The sequence below is a fragment of the Grampus griseus genome (assembly GCF_964374135.1).
Source record: "Grampus griseus genome assembly, chromosome: X".
NCBI lineage: Eukaryota > Metazoa > Chordata > Mammalia > Artiodactyla > Delphinidae > Grampus > Grampus griseus.
In genome coordinates, this window is record NC_138999.1 from 42,602,161 (window position 1) to 42,622,018 (window position 19,858).

The following is a 19,858-nucleotide window of genomic DNA, read 5'->3' on the forward strand; positions in this document are numbered from 1 at the left end:
TGACTCCTGACCAGAAATGCCCCAGGAGGTTGGGGGAGGAACTGGGGAGACCCAGCCTGGATGTGAAGAAGCATGAGCCCCGTTTCCCACTCCTCCTCCCGTGCAGGAGTTGCCTCTGTCAACTTGCAACCCAGGACCCAGCCCCCTGAGTTCTGATTCTACCTGCTCTCATGACTCTGTGATCAGAATCGGGCCTCTTCACTTCTGCGAGCCCCAGATTTCATCTCTCCAAGTTGGCTATGAGGAGCTGGGTCTGTGCCATCCTCCCAGGTTTGTAGGGGTCAGGAGGGGTTAAACCACCAGTGTGTTTCTTCCATTTGCTAGGATGATTTCTTCTGAAGCTGCAGAAGGTGGTAGGGTCTTGAGACATGGTCTCTCCTTAGAAAAGTGGACCTTGTCTGTCCCAACTTGGGAAACTATTACCCCAGTGAGGGTGGGAATTGCCCTAAGACCTTCTCCCACCCCTGCCTTGCCCTGGGAGGAAAGGGTAGGGGTGTCAGGAACGTGGAGTGCTGCCAAGAGACGCACACCCGAGGTACCCCAAGTCCTCTCCTGTGCTTACAACTCCCCAGACCTCCATCCCTTGGCTCCCAGGTAGTACCCTAGGGTGGACAGGGTCTGATCTGGGTACTTGGACAGCACCAGAGGCAGTCGCCACTCCCACGACCTTTAGCCCTTCTTCCTCAGTCCTCTGTTAGGTGTATGGGGTGAGGGGGGAGGTCCAGGCTCTCTTCTTGGCCGTGCTGGACACCCTGAGGGGACTTGGCTCCAAGACAGCTCCTAAGGGTGGCCGGAGCCCTGGTGTCAGGCAGGCAAGGGTTAAAAGGTATGGGCCGGCCCAGTCCCTGGCCAGGTAGGCTGGGCCATTGCCTAGTGGGAGGCGGCCTAGGCATCCGCCACTGCGCTCACCCACTTATTGCCACTACCAGCCGGAGCAGGGCCTGGTCGATACAACTATTTTTTTTTGAGGTACCTGAGACCACTCCACAGCACCTCTCTGCTCTGGCATTGGTGAGCACCTGGGAACAATGGGCCCAGGGGCGAGGGGTGGGGGGGAGAAGGGCACAGGGTGTGCTGAAGTTCCCTGCGGGAGAGAGCCAGGTCTATGTGAGAGGCACAGCGAGGAAGGAGGGCCTGGCTAGAGGGGCGAAGCCTAAAATGTCCAATTTCCTTTCCTGGCATGAAGCTAATTCCTTGCCGGAAGTGGACGAGGGGAAGGGATGGGGGAGAAGAGAAGCCAGCGTCCCCCTTCTCTACTCCCCGCTACTTCCTCTCCCCCTTCCTCCCCTGCAGGGGTAGCCTCTGCCCTCCTTCAACCTGGGGCCTAGCCCTCTAGGAAAGCCCAGACTAGGCTGTTGAGAAACTACTTCCCAGCACCTGCCTGGTCCTCCACACTGTTCCCCTAGAGTGAGGGCAGTGGGAGAGGACCTCTGGGGCGGTGTGGGGAACAGTCCCAGACATTGGGAGTATTTGCTCCAAAGGTGGTGGGATGTGGAAATGGGGGTCCCACTGAGGTGTTGGGGTGCCACCCAGGTGAGGTGTCTTGCTTGTAAACAGTCATTACAGCCAGGAATTTCTTTCTCGGCTGTGGTGTCAGAAGGGCAGACCTGAAAAACCTGCTGGGCCCGCCTCTGGGTGTGGGGGGTGCCCTCTGCAGCTATCTTGCTGCAGCCCATCCTGGGACAGGACAGGGACACAGGGTCACCAGTGGGGAGACCCAGGGGCTGGTGTGGGGGTGTGTTGGGGAGGGGACTGCTGGGATTCCCCCTTCTCACCATCTTTGGGTGGGAACCAGGCAGTCCCAGGACCCCAGGCCAATATGCAGAGGGTAGGTGAGCAGAGGCAGAGGCTTGGGAGTGGGTGTGAGCATGTTGGGGGTGTGGAGCGTGGACCCTGCCCGATGACCCCATGACTCAGGCCCTAGCTATGTCCCCGAGGTCAGGCTGACAGGGTGGAGTCGGTGTTCCTGCCTGTACCCCATGTGGACTTCCAGGATGCCACGAGCTCCCAGGGAAAGAAGGCTCGAGACATCCCAGTATGGGATGTGGGACCAATCCTGGTGAACGGGCCCACTGGGGAGGAGTTGAGGTTCCTGTTGAGGTGGAGGAAGGTTTAGAGTTCCTCAAACCCAAATGGGGGCTGGGGAAGAAGGAACCCCAGGAGCTGAGGGGCAGAGGAGGCTAAGCTGGGACCTCAAGGAAAGCCTGCCATGCTGCCAATGTCAGACCTTGGAGGGGGCTGGTGAGGGCATGTGAGCACCTCTGCAGGGCACATGCTGCTGCCTGGATGTGCAAAAAGGCTTTAGGGACTGACCCCGCCCCTGATGTTGAGGACAAGGAGCCCCTGCTTTGTGGGAGGGGCACAGACCCCATGGGATGGGTGGGAGCACTGCTGATAAGCTGGTGGCACCCTATTAGCAGCTTGGCCACACCCCCAATGCATAGATGGGGAAGGGGCTTGAACCCATCCCTCCGTGGCTGCCTGGGTCTTCACACCTGGCCACCATGTCATGACAAAGTGCGAGGCAGGTGGGGATGGGACCTCTCTGGCCTCATGAGGTCCTCCCAATCGCCTGCCACCGAGGTCAGGCCAGGTGGTGGGAGGTGATGTCACCTGGCTGCCCAGCTGGGGACTGAGCAGGCTGTGGGACAGAGGGAGCAAACTCCAGAGGAAGGGATGAGGGCAGGGCTGGCAGCCAGCCAAGGCCGGCTCCATGATCAGCCAGGGTGTCTGGAGGCAGAGGAGGAGGCAGGAGGCAGTCAGCTTGTTATCTGCAGCTGTGGGCTCTGCCACTCCCAGTCCCAGCAGGCTGACTTCCCTGTGCCGGGTGCAGGACAGGCTGGCATGTGGGGAGGGGCTGGAGGGGTCCTGAGGCCAAGTGAATGCTCTCCCTGCCGCACCAGGGCCGCGGGATAGAGTTGGGACAAGTAGCGACCCACAGACCACAGTCATTCTTTTATTCACCCAGCAGACTCTCATTGAGCACTTGATGTGTGCACAGAAGTGTTCTGAGTGCCAGAGATACTGATACATTTTCTGTCCTCCTAAATATACAAGGGAGGCACAGTCTTGTTTGACAGCAGTTGTGAGGGGACAAAATGCGGGGGCCCATCTCTGGAAGTGACACTGAAGCCCCAGAATGTAAGAGAGAACCAGGGGCTGGAGTGGCGAGAGGTGAAAAGTGCACTCCGGACAGCAGTGGCAGCCTGCACAAAGGCCTGGAGGCCTGGTGGGCTGGGAGCTTATGAGGGATTGGTGGGGTTCAGCACCTCTAGTGAGGGGGAGTGTTGGACCGGAGGGGTGGGCCTGGCTGCATCTGTAGCCAAGGGCAGGTTATTTCATCTCTTTGTGTCTTACTCTCCTCATCTCTAAAATGGGGGTAATAATAATCACGGAACGGCCATCACAGGGTGGTTGTGAAGATTAAATGTGGCATAGAACGTAACTGTTCCAGGCACCCAGGTGCTTAATAAATGCCTACTGTTCTTGTAGTTGGTTGAATCTGTACCATTAATTCTCCCTTCCCAGGCAAGACTCCTGACTGTGGCCCATGGGCCTCTGAGGAGGCATTGTAAGTCCGCCCAGCTCCCCACTTGCTGTGCTCCCACTCAATGGGAAGGGAACAAAGGTACCAGGGCCTTGACATTGACACAGATTATGAGAGGGCAGGCCAAGCAGTTGGGCGGGGTCAGGGTACCCCTTATTCCCAGCTGGGGTGTGGGAACCTGGGTAGAGGGGGCAGTTGGCGGTGCACACCGGATGTGCTTCCTCAGTGGCTCCCGTGCATCACTGCTAGGCCTTGTCCAGCCATCAGCCACAGCCTCTTGACAACACCAGGATGGAAGTCAAAGGTCAGCTGATCAGCTCTCCCACCTTCAGTGCCTCAGGTTAGTATCTGGTTCCCCCTCCTGCTGCCTCCTCCCCTGCTCTGAGTCACCACCTGCCCACTGGGGAAGGGTTGGTCCCTGGCCCCACAGCTGCTGCAGGCTGCCCTGATTGCCCCCCGATCTTTGCTCCCTCTGTGTCCAGCTGCCCTGTTTGGAGAGGCTGCCCCCCAGGTGAAGTCAGAGCGTCTGAGGGGGCTGCTCGACCGTCAGCGGACCCTGCAGGAGGCCCTGAGCCTGAAACTTCAGGAGCTACGAAAAGTGTGTCTCCAGGAGGCGGTGAGGGCCGTACCCTAAGGGTGTCAGTGGGGGGTGAGGAGCAGGCACGAGGTAGGCAGACTGCGGTGGTGATGGCTGAGCCACTTGTCCGAGGTATAGATTCCCCAAAGCTCAGCTTGCATGTCTGAGAATCAATAAAATATGGTGATATTTTGCCACCATCCCCTATCAACAGTTTGAAATCCAAAAAACCTCAGAAACAAAACAAAACAAGTTATTTCCAAAACTTGGCAGTGAAACCTGACCTGAACTGACATGGGGTGATTTATAGTTTCGATTTACCCCCCTTGCTGTGAACGTCCACACCGTTTGCCAGAAATAATAATGCAGTTCAGAGCATGCAGCCCAGGCCCTGAATGGAATGTCATATAATATGCAGTGTACAGATGGTGTCACCTTTATAAAAACTATGAAATTCTGTATTCCAAAGCAGGTCTCCCTGCCTCCCGTGCCCACTGCCCTGGGGACTTGGGCCATTGAGGGGCTGAGAGTCTCTGCTGCACACCCACCTGGTGGAGAATTGGGAGGAGGAAGAGAAATAACAGGCATGGGTGCTGAGCAGGGCTGGGCTCCTAGTAGGACTTCTGTACCTTCGGGGGTCGTTACTGCTTTGCCACATCCCCCCAACTAACCCTTGGTAGTCTCTGACCCCTGCCCCCGCCCAGGAGCTGACTGGCCAGCTGCCCCCCGAGTGCCCACTGGAGCCTGGTGAACGGCCCCAGTTGGTCCGCCGGCGGCCGCCTGCAGCCCGCGCCTACCCTCCACCGCACCCCAATCCAGCACACCACTCCTTGTGCCCTGCCAAGGTGAGCAGATGGGCGTGCAGAGCAACATGGGGGTGGGACAGGAGCCCGGAGGAAGCCAAGAGCGGGTTGCAGCCAGGAGAAGGAGAGGCTAAGGTGAGGAGGGAAGGAGCTTGAGGGAGGTGGGTTCCAGGTCTGAGAGAGGATGCTGGTCCCTGTCAGGATAGGCCTCTCACCCCCAGGAAGATGAAGAGGCCCAGCCCTAATCCACACAGGCCCTGCCCCCAGGGGGAGAATAGGCCACCCCCAGGAGGGGCAGGCCCCGCCTGCAGCGTAGCTGGGCTCTGCCGCCACTTGGTCCTGGTGCTTGGCCGTTTCCCTTTCCAACATTTGGTCCTGTCCCACCCTCTCGGGTAGGCCCCGCAGGAGCTGGCGCTCGAGGCCCTGGAGCGCGAAGTGTCAGTGCAGCAGCAGATTGCGGCAGCTGCCCACCGCCTGGCCTTGGCCCCTGAGCTCAGCGCCGAGCAGCGCCGACGTCGGCGCCAGGTCCAGGCAGATGCTTTGCGGAGGCTGCATGAGCTGGAGGAGCAGCTCGGGGACGTCCGGGCCCACCTGGGTCTCCCGGGGATCCCGCCGCCCCAGCCCCTGCCGCTATCCAGTGGGGCAGTTATCGTTGCCCAGGGAGTCTGCCTGGGCACGCGCCTCGCTCAGCTCAGCCAAGGTGAGCCAGGCCCTGTCACCACACCGATGAAAGCGGGAAGGTGGGCATTGGCTAAGGGACATGGTAGAGGTGGAGTGGGTGAGCAGCCAGTGAAAAGTGGGAGGTAGGTAGAACTTAAGGGACCCTACGAGCAAGACGAATTGTGTAAACTGGCTCCTGGGCAAGGGTGGGGCCATTGGGAATAGGCATCAGGAAAGTGAGGGACCAAGCCTCTGGTGGTCTTGGATTTAGGTAAAGGTGGATGCTTGGGAAGTGTACGGGATGGGGAGGAGACGGCCCAGTGGTGTAAGGGGATGGCGCCCAGACCTTGCATTGATAGGCCGGGGTCTCCCCTTCTTATCTGTAGAGGACGTAGTCCTGCACTCGGAGAGCAGCTCCCTCTCAGAGTCTGGGGCCAGCCATGATAATGGTGAGGACCCCTGTCTCCCAAATCCGCCCATTTTTTGATGCTTAGCCCCCACCCTCCCTCTTCAGCTCCTCTTTAGCCATGACCCATCCTCCAATGGAGCCCCCATTTTCTTTGCTTCAGTCCCCCCACCCCACCCCATCAGCCCCGGTTCCTGCCTCATCCCTTAGCTCTTCCTCAGCCTGTCCTACCTGCTTAGCCCTCTGCCCCTCCCTACCTCCCTAGCCCCTGCCCTTTGCTTTGCCCACAACCCTTCAGGCACCCTCCCATTGGATTCTCCCCCACTTTCTCCCTTCCACTCAGAGGAGCCCCGTGGCTGCTTCCCTCTGGCTGAGCGCCCTTCACCACCGAAGGCCTGGGACCAGCTGCGGGCAGTATCTGGGGGCAGCCCTGAGCGGCGAACCCCGTGGAAACCACCCCCGTCAGATCTCTATGGGGATCTGAAGAGCCGGCGGAACTCCGTGGCCAGCCCCACCAGGTGAGGGTGAGCCCCTCCCCTCCTTCCCCAGGAGCCAGGAGTGGGAGCTGAGCCTGGGCTGGCAGGAGGGCCTGCTGCTAGGTACAGTCTCTAACCTGGACCCCCACCTATGCCTGCTCGTCTCTGTCTAGCCCCACACGCTCGCTGCCCAGGAGTGCCTCCAGTTTTGAGGGGCGAAGTGTGCCTGCCACCCCTGTCCTCACCCGGGGCGCTGGCCCCCAGCTCTGCAAGTAAGTGGACTCTGAGGGTGAGATTGAAGACCAGAGGAGGGAACCGGTAGTTCTAACTGGGCGTGTTGGGGAGAGCATTATCAAAGGGCGTGGGACATGAAAGACTGGGCTTTGAATCTATCTGTTTTATTCTGATCTTCTATGTAGGTTGTATGAAAATGCAAGAATTTTATTTTTGTTTCAGAACTTTCTTTCATAATGCACCCTATTGCATGATAAAGAAATATAGGTAAAATATCTTTTGGAATATGCCATATGTGTATAATCACATTATAAATAAAAATTTTTTAATTGACCAAAAAAAAAAAAAAGAGAGAAGAAAAGAAAGGCTGGGTTTTGAAAGGTGAATAGGAGTTGTCTTGGTGGAGAAGGGGGTGGGGATCTGGGGCAGAAGCACCAAAGTTTGAGAATGAGCTTTTCTGTACATTTTGGGCAAGTCATTTCCCTTCTCTGAATCTTTGTCTCCTCATTTGTGAAATGGGGATAATAATATCTGCCTGTGGAAGATACTGTAGGCATAAATGAGTTCTGGTTAACATGTACCACGTACCTACCATCTGCTAGGAATCAGTGCTTTACTTGGTATCAAACTCATTTAATTGTCACAACATCCCTGTGAGGTAGGTGCTATTATTATTCCCATTTTAGAGATGACGAAACTGAGACACAGAGAGGTTAAGTAACTTGCTAGTAAACTGAAGACCTGGTATTTGAACCCAGGCAAGTTTGACTCAAGAGTCCATACTTTTAACCATGGTACTCTACTACTTCTTAAACAAATACGCACTTACTAAGTGCCTACTTTTTCCGGGCTGTGAACAAAACAAAGTCCCCATTCTTGTGACACTTGCATTCTATGAATAGTGGCTGTTGGGATGATAGTTTTGGGTGGTTCATACACATGATGGGACAGAGGATTCAGGAAGGGTCTTGAATTCCTGGCCTAAGGTTTAGGACCTCATGTTAGAGGAGGCGGGGAGCCCTGAGAAGCACCTTAGCAGGGAATGAGGGGTCAGATGTGTTAGGAAGAGCCCTCCGCCCTCCCCTGCTAGTATTTCCTCTTGAGCCCTACACACACTTACATCTCCCTCGGAGCTAACAGTCCCAGGCAGCCCCGTACATTGTTAACCCCTCGGCTCCCCAGTCCGTGGCAGAACCTCTGCTGCTCTTTACAGGCCACTACCTCTCACCTTTATACACACAGCTGCTAATCCTGGGCCCATTTTGGAGGTGTGGAAGTGAAGGCTCAGAGAGAGGCAGGATAGGGAGGGCACTCATCCCATCTCCCTGATATTTCTGACCCTTCTCCCATCACCCCCACCTCTGTGCCCCCAGACCTGAAGGCCTCCATTCTCGCCAGTGGTCCGGCAGCCAGGACTCCCAGATGGGCTTCCCCCGGGCGGACCCTGTCTCCGACCGTGCCTCCCTCTTCGCAGCTCGCACCCGCCGCAGCAATAGCTCCGAGGCCCTGCTGGTGGACCGGGCAGCTAGTGGGGGAGCTGGCTCCCCGCCTGCACCTCTGGTTCCCCCTGCCACTGGTCCCCCAGCCTGCAAGAGCAGTGAGGTGCTATATGAGCGCCCCCAACCAACTCCTGCCTTCTCCTCCCGCACGGCTGGCCCCCCAGACCCTCCCCGGGCTGCCCGGCCCAGCTCAGCCGCCCCTGCCTCCCGCGGGGTCCCCCGGCTCCCGCCTGTGTGTGGGGACTTCCTCTTGGACTACTCCCTGGACCGGGGCCTGCCCCGCGGTGGCGGCGGGACAGGCTGGGGGGAGCTGCTGCCCACAGCTGAGGTCCCAGGACCCCTCTCTCGCCGGGATGGGCTCCTCACCATGCTCCCAGGCCCACCACCTGTGTATGCAGCTGACGGCAGCAGCCCCCTCCTCCGCAGCAAGGACCCCCACAGCCGTGCCACCCGCACCAAGCCCTGTGGCCTGCCCCTGGAGGCCGCTGAGGGCCCAGAGGTGCATCCCAACCCTCTGCTGTGGATGCCCCCACCCGCCCGTATCCCCCCAGCTGGTGAGCGCAGCGGCCACAAGAACCTTGCCCTGGAGGGGCTGCGGGACTGGTACATCCGGAACTCGGGACTGGCCACAGGGCCCCAGCGCCGGCCTGGGCTCCCCCACATGGGCCCGCAGCACCCGCCCTTCCTCCACGCCCGCTGCTATGAGGTGGGCCAGGCGCTGTATGGGGCCCCCAGCCAGGCGCCACTCCCGCACTCAAGGAGTTTCACGGCGCCCCCTGTCTCCGGCAGGTATGGGGGGTGCTTTTACTGATGGGTAGGGGTCTCTTGAGGCAGATGGCAAAGGTGTCCAGGCCAGGGAGCCAGCTAGTCATGGTAGCTAATGACATGGACCATGAGAGAAGTAGGTGCAGCCTTGGCCCGGGGTCACTGGGCCCTGCCTGACTCGCATTAGTCCGTGGGGTCTCGGTGGAGGGGTATCTTGGGTCCTGGTAGCAGCAGTTCTTCACCAAGCTAATACAAGAATTTTAATATTTGAACAACCAGTGCATGTCAGCTGAAAATGAGCCTTGAAACTAGGGTGCTGGGAGGAAGGGACGTCCTGTGCCCCTTGCCTTTTTCTTCCTCTTTTCACCACGCCCCACGCTTGCGAGCCTAAAGGTGCTGTCCTGTGCCTGCCTCCACCTCTTTAACGAGCCTCTTTTCCTCTCTCTTTCTGTGTCTTGTCCGTCTTTTCCTCTCTCCTCTGTCTTCCCACCCTGTCCTCCGGATTCCTGCTACCCCTTCTAAAGATACTACGCGGACTTCCTGTACCCCCCGGAGCTGAGCGCTCGTTTAAGTGACCTGACGCTAGAGGGGGAGCAGTCCTCCGATTCTGACCCCCAGACCCCGGGGACACTGGTCTGACCCCTTCTCATATGCCCCTTGTTGGCCTGGGAATGACTTTAGTCTGGGGAGCACACAGCTGACCTCGCTGAGCCCTGGGGTGTGGGTGCTCTCGGTCCTGGGGGGCACCAATGTGATCTTCCAAGGCCCCTGGCTCCCCGTGGGCCCACGAAGGTGTCTGACACCCTGTGTCTCCTCTCACACTGTGCTGGGGACTGGGGGCCCTCCGCCAGCTTAAAAGAGAGGAGAGGGGATGATGTAATGGGAACTCCAAGCCCCTTCCTCCATTTCTGTTTACAGTTGTGATCTAGGTATTCACTGTCTTCCCTCAACACTAGACGTTTTATAAAAAAGGAAACTGTGATCTCGTCCTGGTTGGGTTCATTCCTGTCCCCATGACCAGCCTGTTCCATTCAGAAGCCCCCTCCACAAAACAAACCATATAGGGTCTCAGGGCCCACTTTGGGGCAGCCAGGAGACTCTGGTGTGAACAGAACTCCCTGCCACCCCCCACTGGGGCATGTTTTCTTGGGGAGGTGCCCACATTTGGAAGGAATGAAGTCTGGGTGGGGGGCTTGTGTTCATTTTCTCTCCCCCAGGGTGCCTGAAGGCGCCCCAGTCCCTGTCTGCCTGTCTGTGCCCGCTGCCTCTGCCCACAGAGTGAGACGACCCAGCCTTTGGCGGCAGCCTCCTCTGCCCCGACTATCCCCAATCAGGAGGCCCCGCAGGAGGACCAAAGGGCAGAACCACTGGGTGTGTTGTGTCCTGGGATGTAGCGGTGGTGGAACCTGGCGTCTGGTAGATGCCAATGAAATCCTCAAGTGACGTCTCGCCACGGGTTATGTCACACCTTCCTTGGCTTTCCTTCCATCCACCACTTTTTAAACAAATCCACACAAGCTGTGTTTTCTATGATACCTGTCTGTGGCTTTCTGGAGCTGGGGGTTCCCCTACCCCCTTTACCTAGTGTTAAACTTTTCTTTTTGTACTAATGGATCTGGGCCCAAGACACTACCCACACTGGAAGGGGATTTCTATAATAAATGTGTAAACTGAACCCATGCATTGCTTCCCTGTCTGCCTTGCCTTGGGGGCCCACATCTTTAGCTAAGACTAGGTAATGTATTTTTACAAGAAAAAAATATATAGCATCATGGAAACAGCCTGTGATAATGTCATCTGCTTTGGTTTTACTTGCTTTGTGATGTGGGGCAACTTCTTTGCCTGTCCGTGCTCAGATTCCTAGCCAAGAGCTCTTAGTAATACAAATGCGGGCAGCAAACACTCCGTGCCCTTAACTCCCTTGTGTGTTAATGCCACCCTAGAGGTAATAGGTTCAAGAAAGGAACTGAGAGCTCCTCCTTCAGCCCACATATTTGACAGGGACCCAGTCAGAAAGTCTCTGGTAGAATTGAAAAGCAGGTCACTTCTGGCCATTGAAACACACAGACTTTACCCAGGAGGTCCAAATGGGCTTGAGCAATGCAACAGCCTTTATTGTTGTAGCAACACTGATATATATGCCCCATTCCTGGTCAGGGCTACCCCCACCCCACCCCACCCCATCCCACCCCTTGGTCCTTGTCACTGTGGAACTTTGTGGGGGGTGGGCTGGGGAGTGGCAGAATCCCTAAGCAGAGCTGGAGGGAGGCAAGTGGGACTGGTGAGTGTTGGGGTCACCTGGGACCAAGAGTTCAACTGGGTCAGGATACCTGAATCCTCCACCCAGATGGGGGCTGAGAACACTTGGATCCTGGGTTCAAAGCTGGGGTGGGGTCTGGAAAAGCCTTGGTCCAGGGTTCAAGATCTGAGAATGCCTTGGTCCCAGTCCCCAGCTTTGGGGCTGAGCGTGGGAGATAGGTGGGTCCCAGATTGGGGTTGAGGGGGAGTGGCTCTGGGCCCAGAGTTTGAGGTTGGCCACGGATGCTCTGGTCTCTAAGCCCCAGTTTTGGGCTGGACGTGGGTGTCTCTGGTTCCCAAGTTCAGGGCTGGGAAGACTCTGGTTTCCTAAACTGGGGGGCTGGGTATGAGGGAATATCCCAGTTTGGGACCTGGGGGAAGGGTTGCAGTTGTCCTGTTTTTTGAACTGGGCAGGGGCTCCTATTTTAAGGACTGGGAAAGGGCTCTGGGTCTGGGCCAGGGTGGGGATGGCATTCTCCATGTCCTAGGTACAGATCCCAGGGCCCTAGGATCCAGCCTCCTGTTCTTGTCCCAGCGCCTCCAGCAGCAACCCCATTGGCGTCCGCTTGAGACCAATGCTCTCGATCTGGTTCTCAATCTTGTTCTTGAGGTTGCGCAGGCGCAGTGACGCGTGCACCAGGATCACTGTGGGCAATACCGAGAGGAGCGGGGTCAGTGGGATGGGACATCAGCCTTTAGCTAATGGGGGCCCAGAGAAGGGAACTGGAGCACAGGCAGACCAATGGCGTGGTCGGTAGCCAGGACGCCTCTGAACCCTGCTAGTGTGGCGGAGTAATGAACTTCGCAACAGGGGCGTGGCCAGGGAGGGTGCCCAGTAATGGGGACGTGGCCGGTGGAAGGCACTTCATACTAGCAGTGACGCCCAGAAGGGCGGTTGTAAGAGAGGCGTTCCCAGGGAGGGGAGCAAAGCCAGGGAAGGCGCTTTGTAAAGGAGGTGTGGCCTTGCCCGCCGGGTGTCCCAGCCCCCTCTCAGCCCAGGAACCAGGGTAGGGCGGGCCTGGCGCCGTTTGCGAGCGGTGGCCGTCTTCCCGGCCATCTCAGGGTAGTGGAGACTCACGAAGCACGGGCCCGGCGATGCTGAGCAGGAAGGTGCAAGCGCCGCCCGCGGCCCAGAGAACGAGGAGGCCGACGGCAAGCACTGCGGCCAGGCAGGCGGCTGGGTGGCTGCGACGGCAGCGGCGCACGGCTGCTCGAGTCTCAGCCGCCCACACCAGCATGCCAAGGGCCACCGCCACTACCAGCGCGCTTAGGAGGGTGTGCAGCGGGCGCACGTACCTGCGGGGACAATGGAACTAAGCTAGCCGGGCAGGCGGGGAGAGGGCCGCCTGGCCCCCGTGCCTCCCAGACCACCGTCCACCAGAGTCCGTGCCCCAAGAGCTTTGGTTCCCACCCCACCCCCACCCCCCGCCCCCGCTCCGGACCCTCCAGCCCGGCAAATACTCCCGTCAGCCCTGTCTCCAACAGGTCCACCCTTCAGGGATTCCAACTCCCAGGAGCCCTGGGCTCCCCTGTGGACCCTCATTTATTTCTTGTCAATCCTACAGTCCCATCTTCCTTAGATCTCCTGCTTCAGGCCCTCCCATTCCGCTAGGCCCCAAGGCTCACAGCCTTTCCCTTCTCTTTCCTTCCGACCTTACCCCTGCAGAACCCACTCCAGCCGGCCCCCCCATCCCAACGTGCCCCAAAACCCACTCTTTGCAAAGGCCCAGCCCTTGCAAATTCCTCTTCCAGTCCTTCTGTTTCCATACATTTCCCTCTCCCCAGGCCCAGAGTCCCTTCCAGACTTCCCTTCAAATTCCCCCTCCAGATTCCCATTTCCTATAGATTCCTCCCTCCATCATTACTAGAACCCCTTCCAGGCTTTCAGTGCCACTTAACTTCCAGTCCTGCCCAAGTCCCTCTTCCAGGTTCTCCATCCCTCCCTGGTCTCAGGCCTTCCATCCCCAGGTCCTCCCTCTAGACTCAAGTTCCCCAACAGGTTCCTGCTCCTGGAGCATTCCAATTATAGCCAGGCCCCTCTCCAAGCCCAGATCCTCCACAAGTCCACCCTTCAACTTGACCACGTCCTGTCCCTGTCGTAAGTCCTCCAAGGCCATATTAATCTGGCCCCATCACCCCTCAGGCACAGTCGTGTCCCACTTTCGGGCCCTCCTAATCTTCAGGTCCACACTTCCCCCTACCCCCGCAGGACCCACTCCAGCCGGCCCACCCCCCCATCCCAACCTGCCCCTAAACCCACCCTTTGCAAAGGCCAATCCTTTCAGATTCCTCTTCCAGGCCTTCTATCTCCCAGTTTCCCCTTCAGTTTCACACTCTACTGAATTCGCCCTTCAAGGTCTTGCAGCCCCCTCAAAATCCTGCGGGTCCACCCTCCATGCCCAGCGGGCGCCCCCGGCCAACCTCCGCCTCCCTCCCTCCCTCCCTCCCTCACCCGGCCAGAGCGAGACCGAGGCCGAAGCAGATAAGGTAGTTGGTTTGATAGTAGAGAAGGTTGTTGATGACGCGGTGGCACCATCGCTGCGGGTCGCGTGGATCCGGGGCCGCCAGACGCGCCGACCCCAGAACGAAGTCGTCCAGGGCGCGTAGCGGTGGCAGCCGCACCTCCGACATCCTGCCGGTCGATGTAGCTGGACCAGTCAGAGGAGCGGCCGGACTACAACACCCGTTCTACACCGCGCCACCGTGGGGCACACCGGGAAACGGAGTCTGGGCCTTGCAACCACTACCCTGACGACCTAGTGGACTGAGCAGGCGCAGCAGCACACGTGACCGAAAATACCAACAACACGCCGGAACTGTAAGGTAGCAGGGGCCGCTGGGAAATTAAGTCTCCGCCGCAGGGCGAGGCATTCCCGTCCACCCCCAGGCGGGGGCGCCACAGGGACGGTTCTGGGCGGTGCTGGCGTCTCTGGCACACAGTGGCCAGACATTAGAGGACATGTAGAGACTGTAAGAAGGACCCGAGCAGGATCCCACTTCCTTCCTGTCAGGGTCCAAGAGGTTCACACCTTTCCAGGAAACTCCTGCAGGGCTTTTTCAGCCTCATCTCCTCCAGGCCCCACTCCCGAGGTCCAGCCATAAATACTATTAAGGGCCTTTTATTCATATTCATCATATCAGAGATCGTCTCTTTCTAGGAAGTCTTTTAAAAATCCCCACAGGTTGGATTAGGGCACCCACTCTGGGTCCCTAGCAGTCTTCTCCAGGCTGGGAGCCCCAGGGGGGCCGCTGTCTCTCTGAGTCCCTGGCCTGGCTCTGCGGGCACACAGTCATCAAGAAGTGCTTGGGGCGACTGAGCTGTTTAGGCATTGCTCTTAAGAGTGAAAAGTGGGCACCTGCTCCATTAATGTTTGCTGGCTGGTGGCTTCCACAGCACTCCCACCCCCGCACAGGCTTTGCAGTCTGCCACTGCAGGTCCCTAGCACAACCCACAGGGTCCTTAAAAGTCATCGTCATCACAGATGTCAAGGTACACATCGAAAGCCTCTCTGTTGCAGTTTCCATCGGGAGTGAAGACATATTTGTGGAAGGTCCCATCTACACAGATGGCTGGAGGAGGGGGGAGGATTGGAAAAGGTTAGATGCTGCCAAAGCCACACACTCCAGTCCTCTCAGGTGTCCCGTGGCTCAGGGTCTATCTCCAGGTCTTTGCCACGTGCCATCTCCCTTAGCGATGGTGGAAGTGAACCAACCGTTTGGCTCCCTCAGGCCTCCCATGCCCTAAAATTCTTTCAGGTCCAATTTGTAGGCCTTCGCCCATGCAGTACCCCCCAGTCAAGGGCTATTCCCACTCACCAATGACAGAGTTGACATTCTTGGAAGTGTTGCGACCAAAAGCACAGATGCAGGCTGACTCAGCAGGCACGGTGAAGCTCGCCAGGCTCCACTGAGAGTCCACATACTGCCCAATCATAGGCCCCACCTTGCCCACGCGAGCCAGCCTGCAGGCAACACTGGCTAAGCCCAGGTGTGATATATGGGCAGGGGGATGGGGGTGAGGCAGGGTGGGGCAGGAGGCACTCACGCAGAGCGGCGGTTGAGGCGGGTATCCTTGAGAGCAAAGATGTGGACTGTGCCCTTATCACTGGATGCACACAGGAAGGAAGAATCATGGCTGAAGTTGATGCTGAAAGACAGACCAGCGATGACGCCCATGTCATGTGGTGTGAGGTCAGGAGCCCACCAGGCATACCCTGTGCTCACCAGTAGAGGGTGGCGGGGTCAGTGCCTCGGCGCAGCTCCACCAGCTTCTCCTTGGACTGCGTGTCAAAAAGGCGAATAAGGGTGCCCTTCTGAGAGGCCGAGGCCACTACCGTGCCTGGCTGGTTCAGAGACACGCAGGCCACGTCGCTCTGATGTGCATTGATGGTAAACGGAGCAGATGAGGTGCCGGGCTTTGTGCTTGCCAGGTCCTATGGTAGAAGGAGCAGTTTGGGCTTGGGGTAGGTGGTAAGGAGGTAAGTTGCCAAGAGTCCACAGGGAGAGCCAGCCCACCTACCCACCCCTGCCCACTGGACAGCTCACCACAAGTTGCAGGCTCCCGCACTTGTGTCCTGGGAACACTAGCAGTTGTTTCTCCAGGCTGGGGCAGAGGTCACAGAGCCCTAGGGTGGGGTGGGGGGCTGGTAAAGAGGACGTTGGGGCCAGGCAGGGTCTCAGGATGGACAGAGCTGGATAAGGGCCGGACTTCAACCTTCCATGATACATGCTACCCACAGAACCCACAGGGGGCTTGTCCTCAGGTGTGCTCCCCACCATCAAGGCAGATTCCCTGCCTCCCTATGCAGCTGTGGCAGCCCCAGGAGGCCCAGGAATCCCTGGCATACCCATTAATGTCCTTAATGAGCCTTTCTGCTCTGCTATCTGAGGCAGCCAGGGGTGAGGCGGGGCTGAGAGTAGAGAGAAAGAACTGGCTAAGGATGGGAAAATGGATAGAATGGGAGTATGGGCATCTCAGCCCATTGGAGCATCTCTATGCAAAGACTCTCTCCCTGCCTCTCTTTCCCAGTTACTCGTTGTGTGCCCCTTTCTATCTCTCTTCTGCCCCTCTGCCCCATCCACTGCCTCCTGCCACTACACCTGCATCTCTGGGTCCTCTCACCCTTGGGGTTGTCCCGGGTGTCAAACTCAAACAGCTTTCGGGGATTGTCGGGGAAGGAGTACACATAGATGCGGTTCTTCAGCACGATCACGATTCTGTGGGCATCACACAACACAGGATGGTCGTGAGGGGAGGGCAGGGTGCCCATGCAGGACTAACCCTCTAGCCTGCTGTGGGGACCTCCGACCTCCCCCACCCCCAGCCCACCTCAGGCTCACTTGTCATGGCGCATGCGCACAGCCAGCACTGGCTTGGTGAAGGTGAACTCCAGCACCAGCTTGTCCTTGGAGTCCTTGCCCTCCCGGGCATCGTCCCAGATCAGCACTGCTGGGCAGGTGGGTTGTCGGGGCCAAGGTTTAGGGTGAGGGGCAGCCCTGGTGACACAAGACCTACCCCTACTCCCCATGGGACCTCAACCCACTTGCTTAACCTTTTGCTAACACGCAATATGACCTCACACAGCATGAGCACTTGTAGATGTGATTCCTGAGAAGACAGGTTCTAGAACCATTATACTCATTTACAGATGAGGAAGCTGAGGCTCAAAGGGGTTTTCTATCTAGCCAAGGACCTCACAACCCATCAGCAACCAAGCAGGGACTCACATCCAGGCCTGTAACTTCTCATCAGTAACTATTTCTGCCTCCAGGGTCCCAGCTCATACTCCCCAGAAGATTTCTGTGAGGAATCCTAGGGCATCTTTTGCCATGTCTCAGTGGGATCAACAAAAGCCCTTAAAATAAGATGGTGCTTGAGACTCAAAGCAAGAGGGCACCAGGGAGACAGCCCCAAGATTTTAAAACCTATTAGTTGTGTCACCTTGGATAAATCACTTAACCTCTTTGGGCCTCAGTTTCTTCATCTGCAAAAATGGGGATGATGATACTTCCTACCACACAGAGTCATGTGAGGATTAAATGAGTTAATACATGTAAAGTGGTAACAACAGCACCAGGCTCACAGCAAGTGCTCCATAGGTAAGGACATGGCATACAGGAGGCATTCAACAAGTGTCTGTTAAATGAAGACAAAACACCAAGCTTCTCAAGTGATAAGATCCAGGACTTGTAAGATGTAGGCCTCACTGTGTGACTCTGAGTTACTCTGACATCTTCATTTGCCAGAGCCTCCGGGAGGCCAGGATTCCGGGGAATCTGGGCCAAGGGTGGGACCGGATGAGGACACTTACCTGAGATCTCTGAGAACTTGGGGCTGCTACCACCGCCCACCAGGGCCAGCAGGTTGGAGCGGTGCAGCATTTCCACCAGGCCCATGCTGCCCACCTGCTCATGGTCTGGACAAGGACCAGGGTGTCAGTAGGGGTGGGTGCCAATGCCCAGCCCAGCCCTTCTGCCCATTGCCCCTCCCCCACCGACAGCTCACCCAGATGCCCCTTCTCCATCAATGGCTCCACGTTGTAGATGCGCACACCTGTCTCCATAGCGCAGCAAAAGCAGCCTGGGGACGGGAGGAATCCGGGCTGCCTCAAAGGATGTCCAGGTGGGAAGCTAGGGGTTTAACACCCACCTCTGGCCATTCTCTCCCTCCCTCCCTCCCAAAAGGGCACAGGCACAAGCCTCTCTCACTTTGATCTTGGTTGAAACGCAGACTGGTCACTCCTCGAAGTGGCTGCTGAGTCATGGTCCAGGATTGCTTCCCTGGACACAAATGGGGGTAGGGTTGGGAAGAGTCCTGGGGTCTGTTCTCTGAGTCCTAGAACTCCTGTCCCCAACTGATTTCTTCTTCCTCCTCCCACTCTGCTACCTAACACCAGCAGGACTGCAAAGAAGACAAAATCAGGGGGAGAATCCTAGGGTTTCCACTCTAAGCTCCCAAGACCCCAAAGAGCATGGACAGGAACATTCGCATCTTCTTACACTTGGTTGACTCCAGCTCTCTCGGCCTACCCTGACCTGGACATCCCCACCTCCTCCTTACTCCCTCCCTGACTGACTGCTTATCAAGAGATAATGGGGTAGGGGGTATCCCAGTGATATCTCCTCTCTACCCTCAGCCAATCCTGGCCCCAGTGCCCAACATGGCCTGGAACCACCCCCTACCCACTTCTCATCTTTACACCTGGACCCAGCACCTAAGTCTGCCTGTCAATAAATGGGGAAAGGGGGCTCAAACATCCACCTCTTCCTGCACCTCCCTGACCTGGCCCTGAGACCTGCTACAGTTGGTCCACCGCTCACAGGAACTCCCCCGCCACGTCCTTCTACTCCAACCTATTCTACCACTCCAGAGCTCTCTCACACCTTCCTTCCCCACAGGCTTCCTGAAATCCCTTCAGGATCCCATTCCCACCTCCACACAACCCCTTCTCATGACATGCTAACTTCTGTCCAACCATGGACAACCTGGACCTTCCCCCAGACCCCTGTATGCCCTAAAGACCCTACTTCAGGATTCCCTTATCACTCCAAATCCCCCACCCCTGGGACATACACTTCCATATGTTCTGCTGTCCCTGACTCTGACATGGGTTGGCTTGGACGTACCCCCAAGAATTGCATCCCCCTAAGGTTCCTCCTCCAGACCCCCTATCGTCTCCCCAAGACCCTGCTCCAGGGCACCCCAACCCCTCAAAACCCTTGCCCAGGACACACACTTCCCAAAACCCCTACCTGGGACAACTCAATCCCCCCCACAAGACACCTGCCCTAGACCCCCCCTAATATTCTTGTCCCAGAGTCCCCATACTCCCTTCAAACCCCCATCTCCCCAAAACCTTTGCCCAGGCACACCCCTTCCCACTCTCCAAACGTCCTCCCTTCCCCCCTGTACCACCTCCACCGGACCGCCTCGCCCCCAAAGACCCATTCTTTAGACAGCCCCACCTTGCAAGATCCCTTTTTTGGGACCCCCATTCCAAAGACACTTGCCACCCAGGAACCTTGCCCAGGGATGCCTCACACATCGCTACCACCACTGATGTCCAAGACCACCCTCATACTCCATCCAGTGCCAGCACCTACTCAAGATCCCTGTCCTAGATACATCCCCATCCACCAAGACCCTTGCTCAAAAGACCCCTCCGTCCCCCAGATCGCAACCAATTCTTGCACCATGCCCCAGCTCCCTGCCGCCTGCACTGACCTGACCTCTGCGCGTCCCCTGCTCTCGGTGCCGCCCACGGCCCGGCGTTCTGACCTCCCGGGCCTTAAAGCCCCACTCCCTTGTTTACATCAGGCCTTACTTCCGGGGGAGGGAGTCTGTGACCGGAAATGACTCACCCTCGCTGGAAAGCGCGGCTGCAGTCTTCCTAAACCAGCTTCTGGGTCTTTGGAGCAAAGAGAGGGAGCGCGGCGTTCCCCCAGGAGAGCGCGGGGAGCAGAGGACGCTCCGCCACGGCATGACTGTCTGAAGGAACCGAAGACGGGTGGGAGAGAGAGAGCCTTCCCCTCGCTGAGCGGAAAAGGGCGAGAATTCCGTAACTGGGTCCTGCTCGGAGAGCTAGCGGCGTTA

The 19,858-nt window shown here is 57.6% G+C and overlaps 3 protein-coding genes across 7 annotated transcripts; 1 reads left to right on the forward strand and 2 right to left on the reverse strand.

The window, feature by feature from the left end:
- The first annotated feature begins 3,805 nt into the window (after nt 1-3,805).
- Nucleotides 3,806-10,093, forward strand: CCDC120 (coiled-coil domain containing 120). Its single transcript, XM_082681481.1, has 9 exons — nt 3,806-3,887; nt 4,030-4,163; nt 4,829-4,969; nt 5,333-5,627; nt 5,974-6,036; nt 6,337-6,511; nt 6,643-6,741; nt 8,077-8,991; nt 9,492-10,093. Exons 1-9 carry the CDS (start codon nt 3,839-3,841, stop codon nt 9,604-9,606), a joined length of 1,986 nt encoding a protein of 661 aa, XP_082537607.1. The 5' UTR covers nt 3,806-3,838; the 3' UTR covers nt 9,607-10,093.
- A 1,044-nt stretch (nt 10,094-11,137) lies between these two features.
- On the reverse strand, nt 11,138-13,989 carry PRAF2 (PRA1 domain family member 2). The gene is made up of 3 exons (XM_082681685.1): nt 13,718-13,989; nt 12,344-12,561; nt 11,138-11,910 (listed from the first exon to the last, which is right to left on the reverse strand). Exons 1-3 carry the CDS (start codon nt 13,894-13,896, stop codon nt 11,771-11,773), a joined length of 537 nt encoding a protein of 178 aa, XP_082537811.1. The 5' UTR covers nt 13,897-13,989; the 3' UTR covers nt 11,138-11,770.
- Nucleotides 13,990-14,383: 394 nt separating this feature from the next.
- WDR45 (WD repeat domain 45) lies at nt 14,384-19,584 on the reverse strand. Of its 5 annotated transcripts, none has more exons than XM_082680963.1 (11): nt 19,490-19,584; nt 17,974-18,045; nt 17,771-17,845; nt 17,577-17,681; nt 16,606-16,711; nt 16,388-16,482; nt 15,811-15,890; nt 15,490-15,698; nt 15,311-15,412; nt 15,082-15,227; nt 14,384-14,835 (listed from the first exon to the last, which is right to left on the reverse strand). In XM_082680963.1, the coding sequence occupies exons 2-11, from the start codon at nt 18,026-18,028 to the stop codon at nt 14,726-14,728; spliced, it is 1,083 nt and encodes a 360-aa protein (XP_082537089.1). In that variant the 5' UTR covers nt 18,029-18,045; nt 19,490-19,584; the 3' UTR covers nt 14,384-14,725. The 5 variants fall into 5 exon arrangements, with proteins under 5 accessions (XP_082537089.1, XP_082537087.1, XP_082537088.1 ...); XM_082680961.1 differs by having other exon boundaries at nt 16,606-16,714; XM_082680962.1 differs by lacking the exon at nt 19,490-19,584 and adding an exon at nt 19,369-19,469 and having other exon boundaries at nt 16,606-16,714.
- Nucleotides 19,585-19,858: the final 274 nt, after the last annotated feature.

Excerpts from the sequence above, each read along its gene's own strand:
- CCDC120 (XM_082681481.1), top strand. The coding sequence starts at position 3,839 with ATGGAAGTCAAAGGTCAGCTGATCAGCTCTCCCACCTTCAGTGCCTCA. Across the intron at positions 6,037-6,336 it reads TGGGGCCAGCCATGATAATG|AGGAGCCCCGTGGCTGCTTC; the intron begins GTGAGGACCCCT and ends CCTTCCACTCAG. Across the intron at positions 6,512-6,642 it reads TCCGTGGCCAGCCCCACCAG|CCCCACACGCTCGCTGCCCA; the intron begins GTGAGGGTGAGC and ends GTCTCTGTCTAG.
- PRAF2 (XM_082681685.1), bottom strand. The coding sequence starts at position 13,896 with ATGTCGGAGGTGCGGCTGCCACCGCTACGCGCCCTGGACGACTTCGTT. Across the intron at positions 12,562-13,717 it reads CTCGGTCTCGCTCTGGCCGG|GTACGTGCGCCCGCTGCACA; the intron begins GTGAGGGAGGGA and ends TTGTCCCCGCAG. Across the intron at positions 11,911-12,343 it reads CATCGCCGGGCCCGTGCTTC|TGATCCTGGTGCACGCGTCA; the intron begins GTGAGTCTCCAC and ends TATTGCCCACAG.
- WDR45 (XM_082680961.1), bottom strand. The coding sequence starts at position 18,028 with ATGACTCAGCAGCCACTTCGAGGAGTGACCAGTCTGCGTTTCAACCAA. Across the intron at positions 15,413-15,489 it reads GACCCCGCCACCCTCTACTG|CATCAACTTCAGCCATGATT; the intron begins GTGAGCACAGGG and ends TCTGTCTTTCAG. Across the intron at positions 14,836-15,081 it reads GAATGTCAACTCTGTCATTG|CCATCTGTGTAGATGGGACC; the intron begins GTGAGTGGGAAT and ends CCCCTCCTCCAG.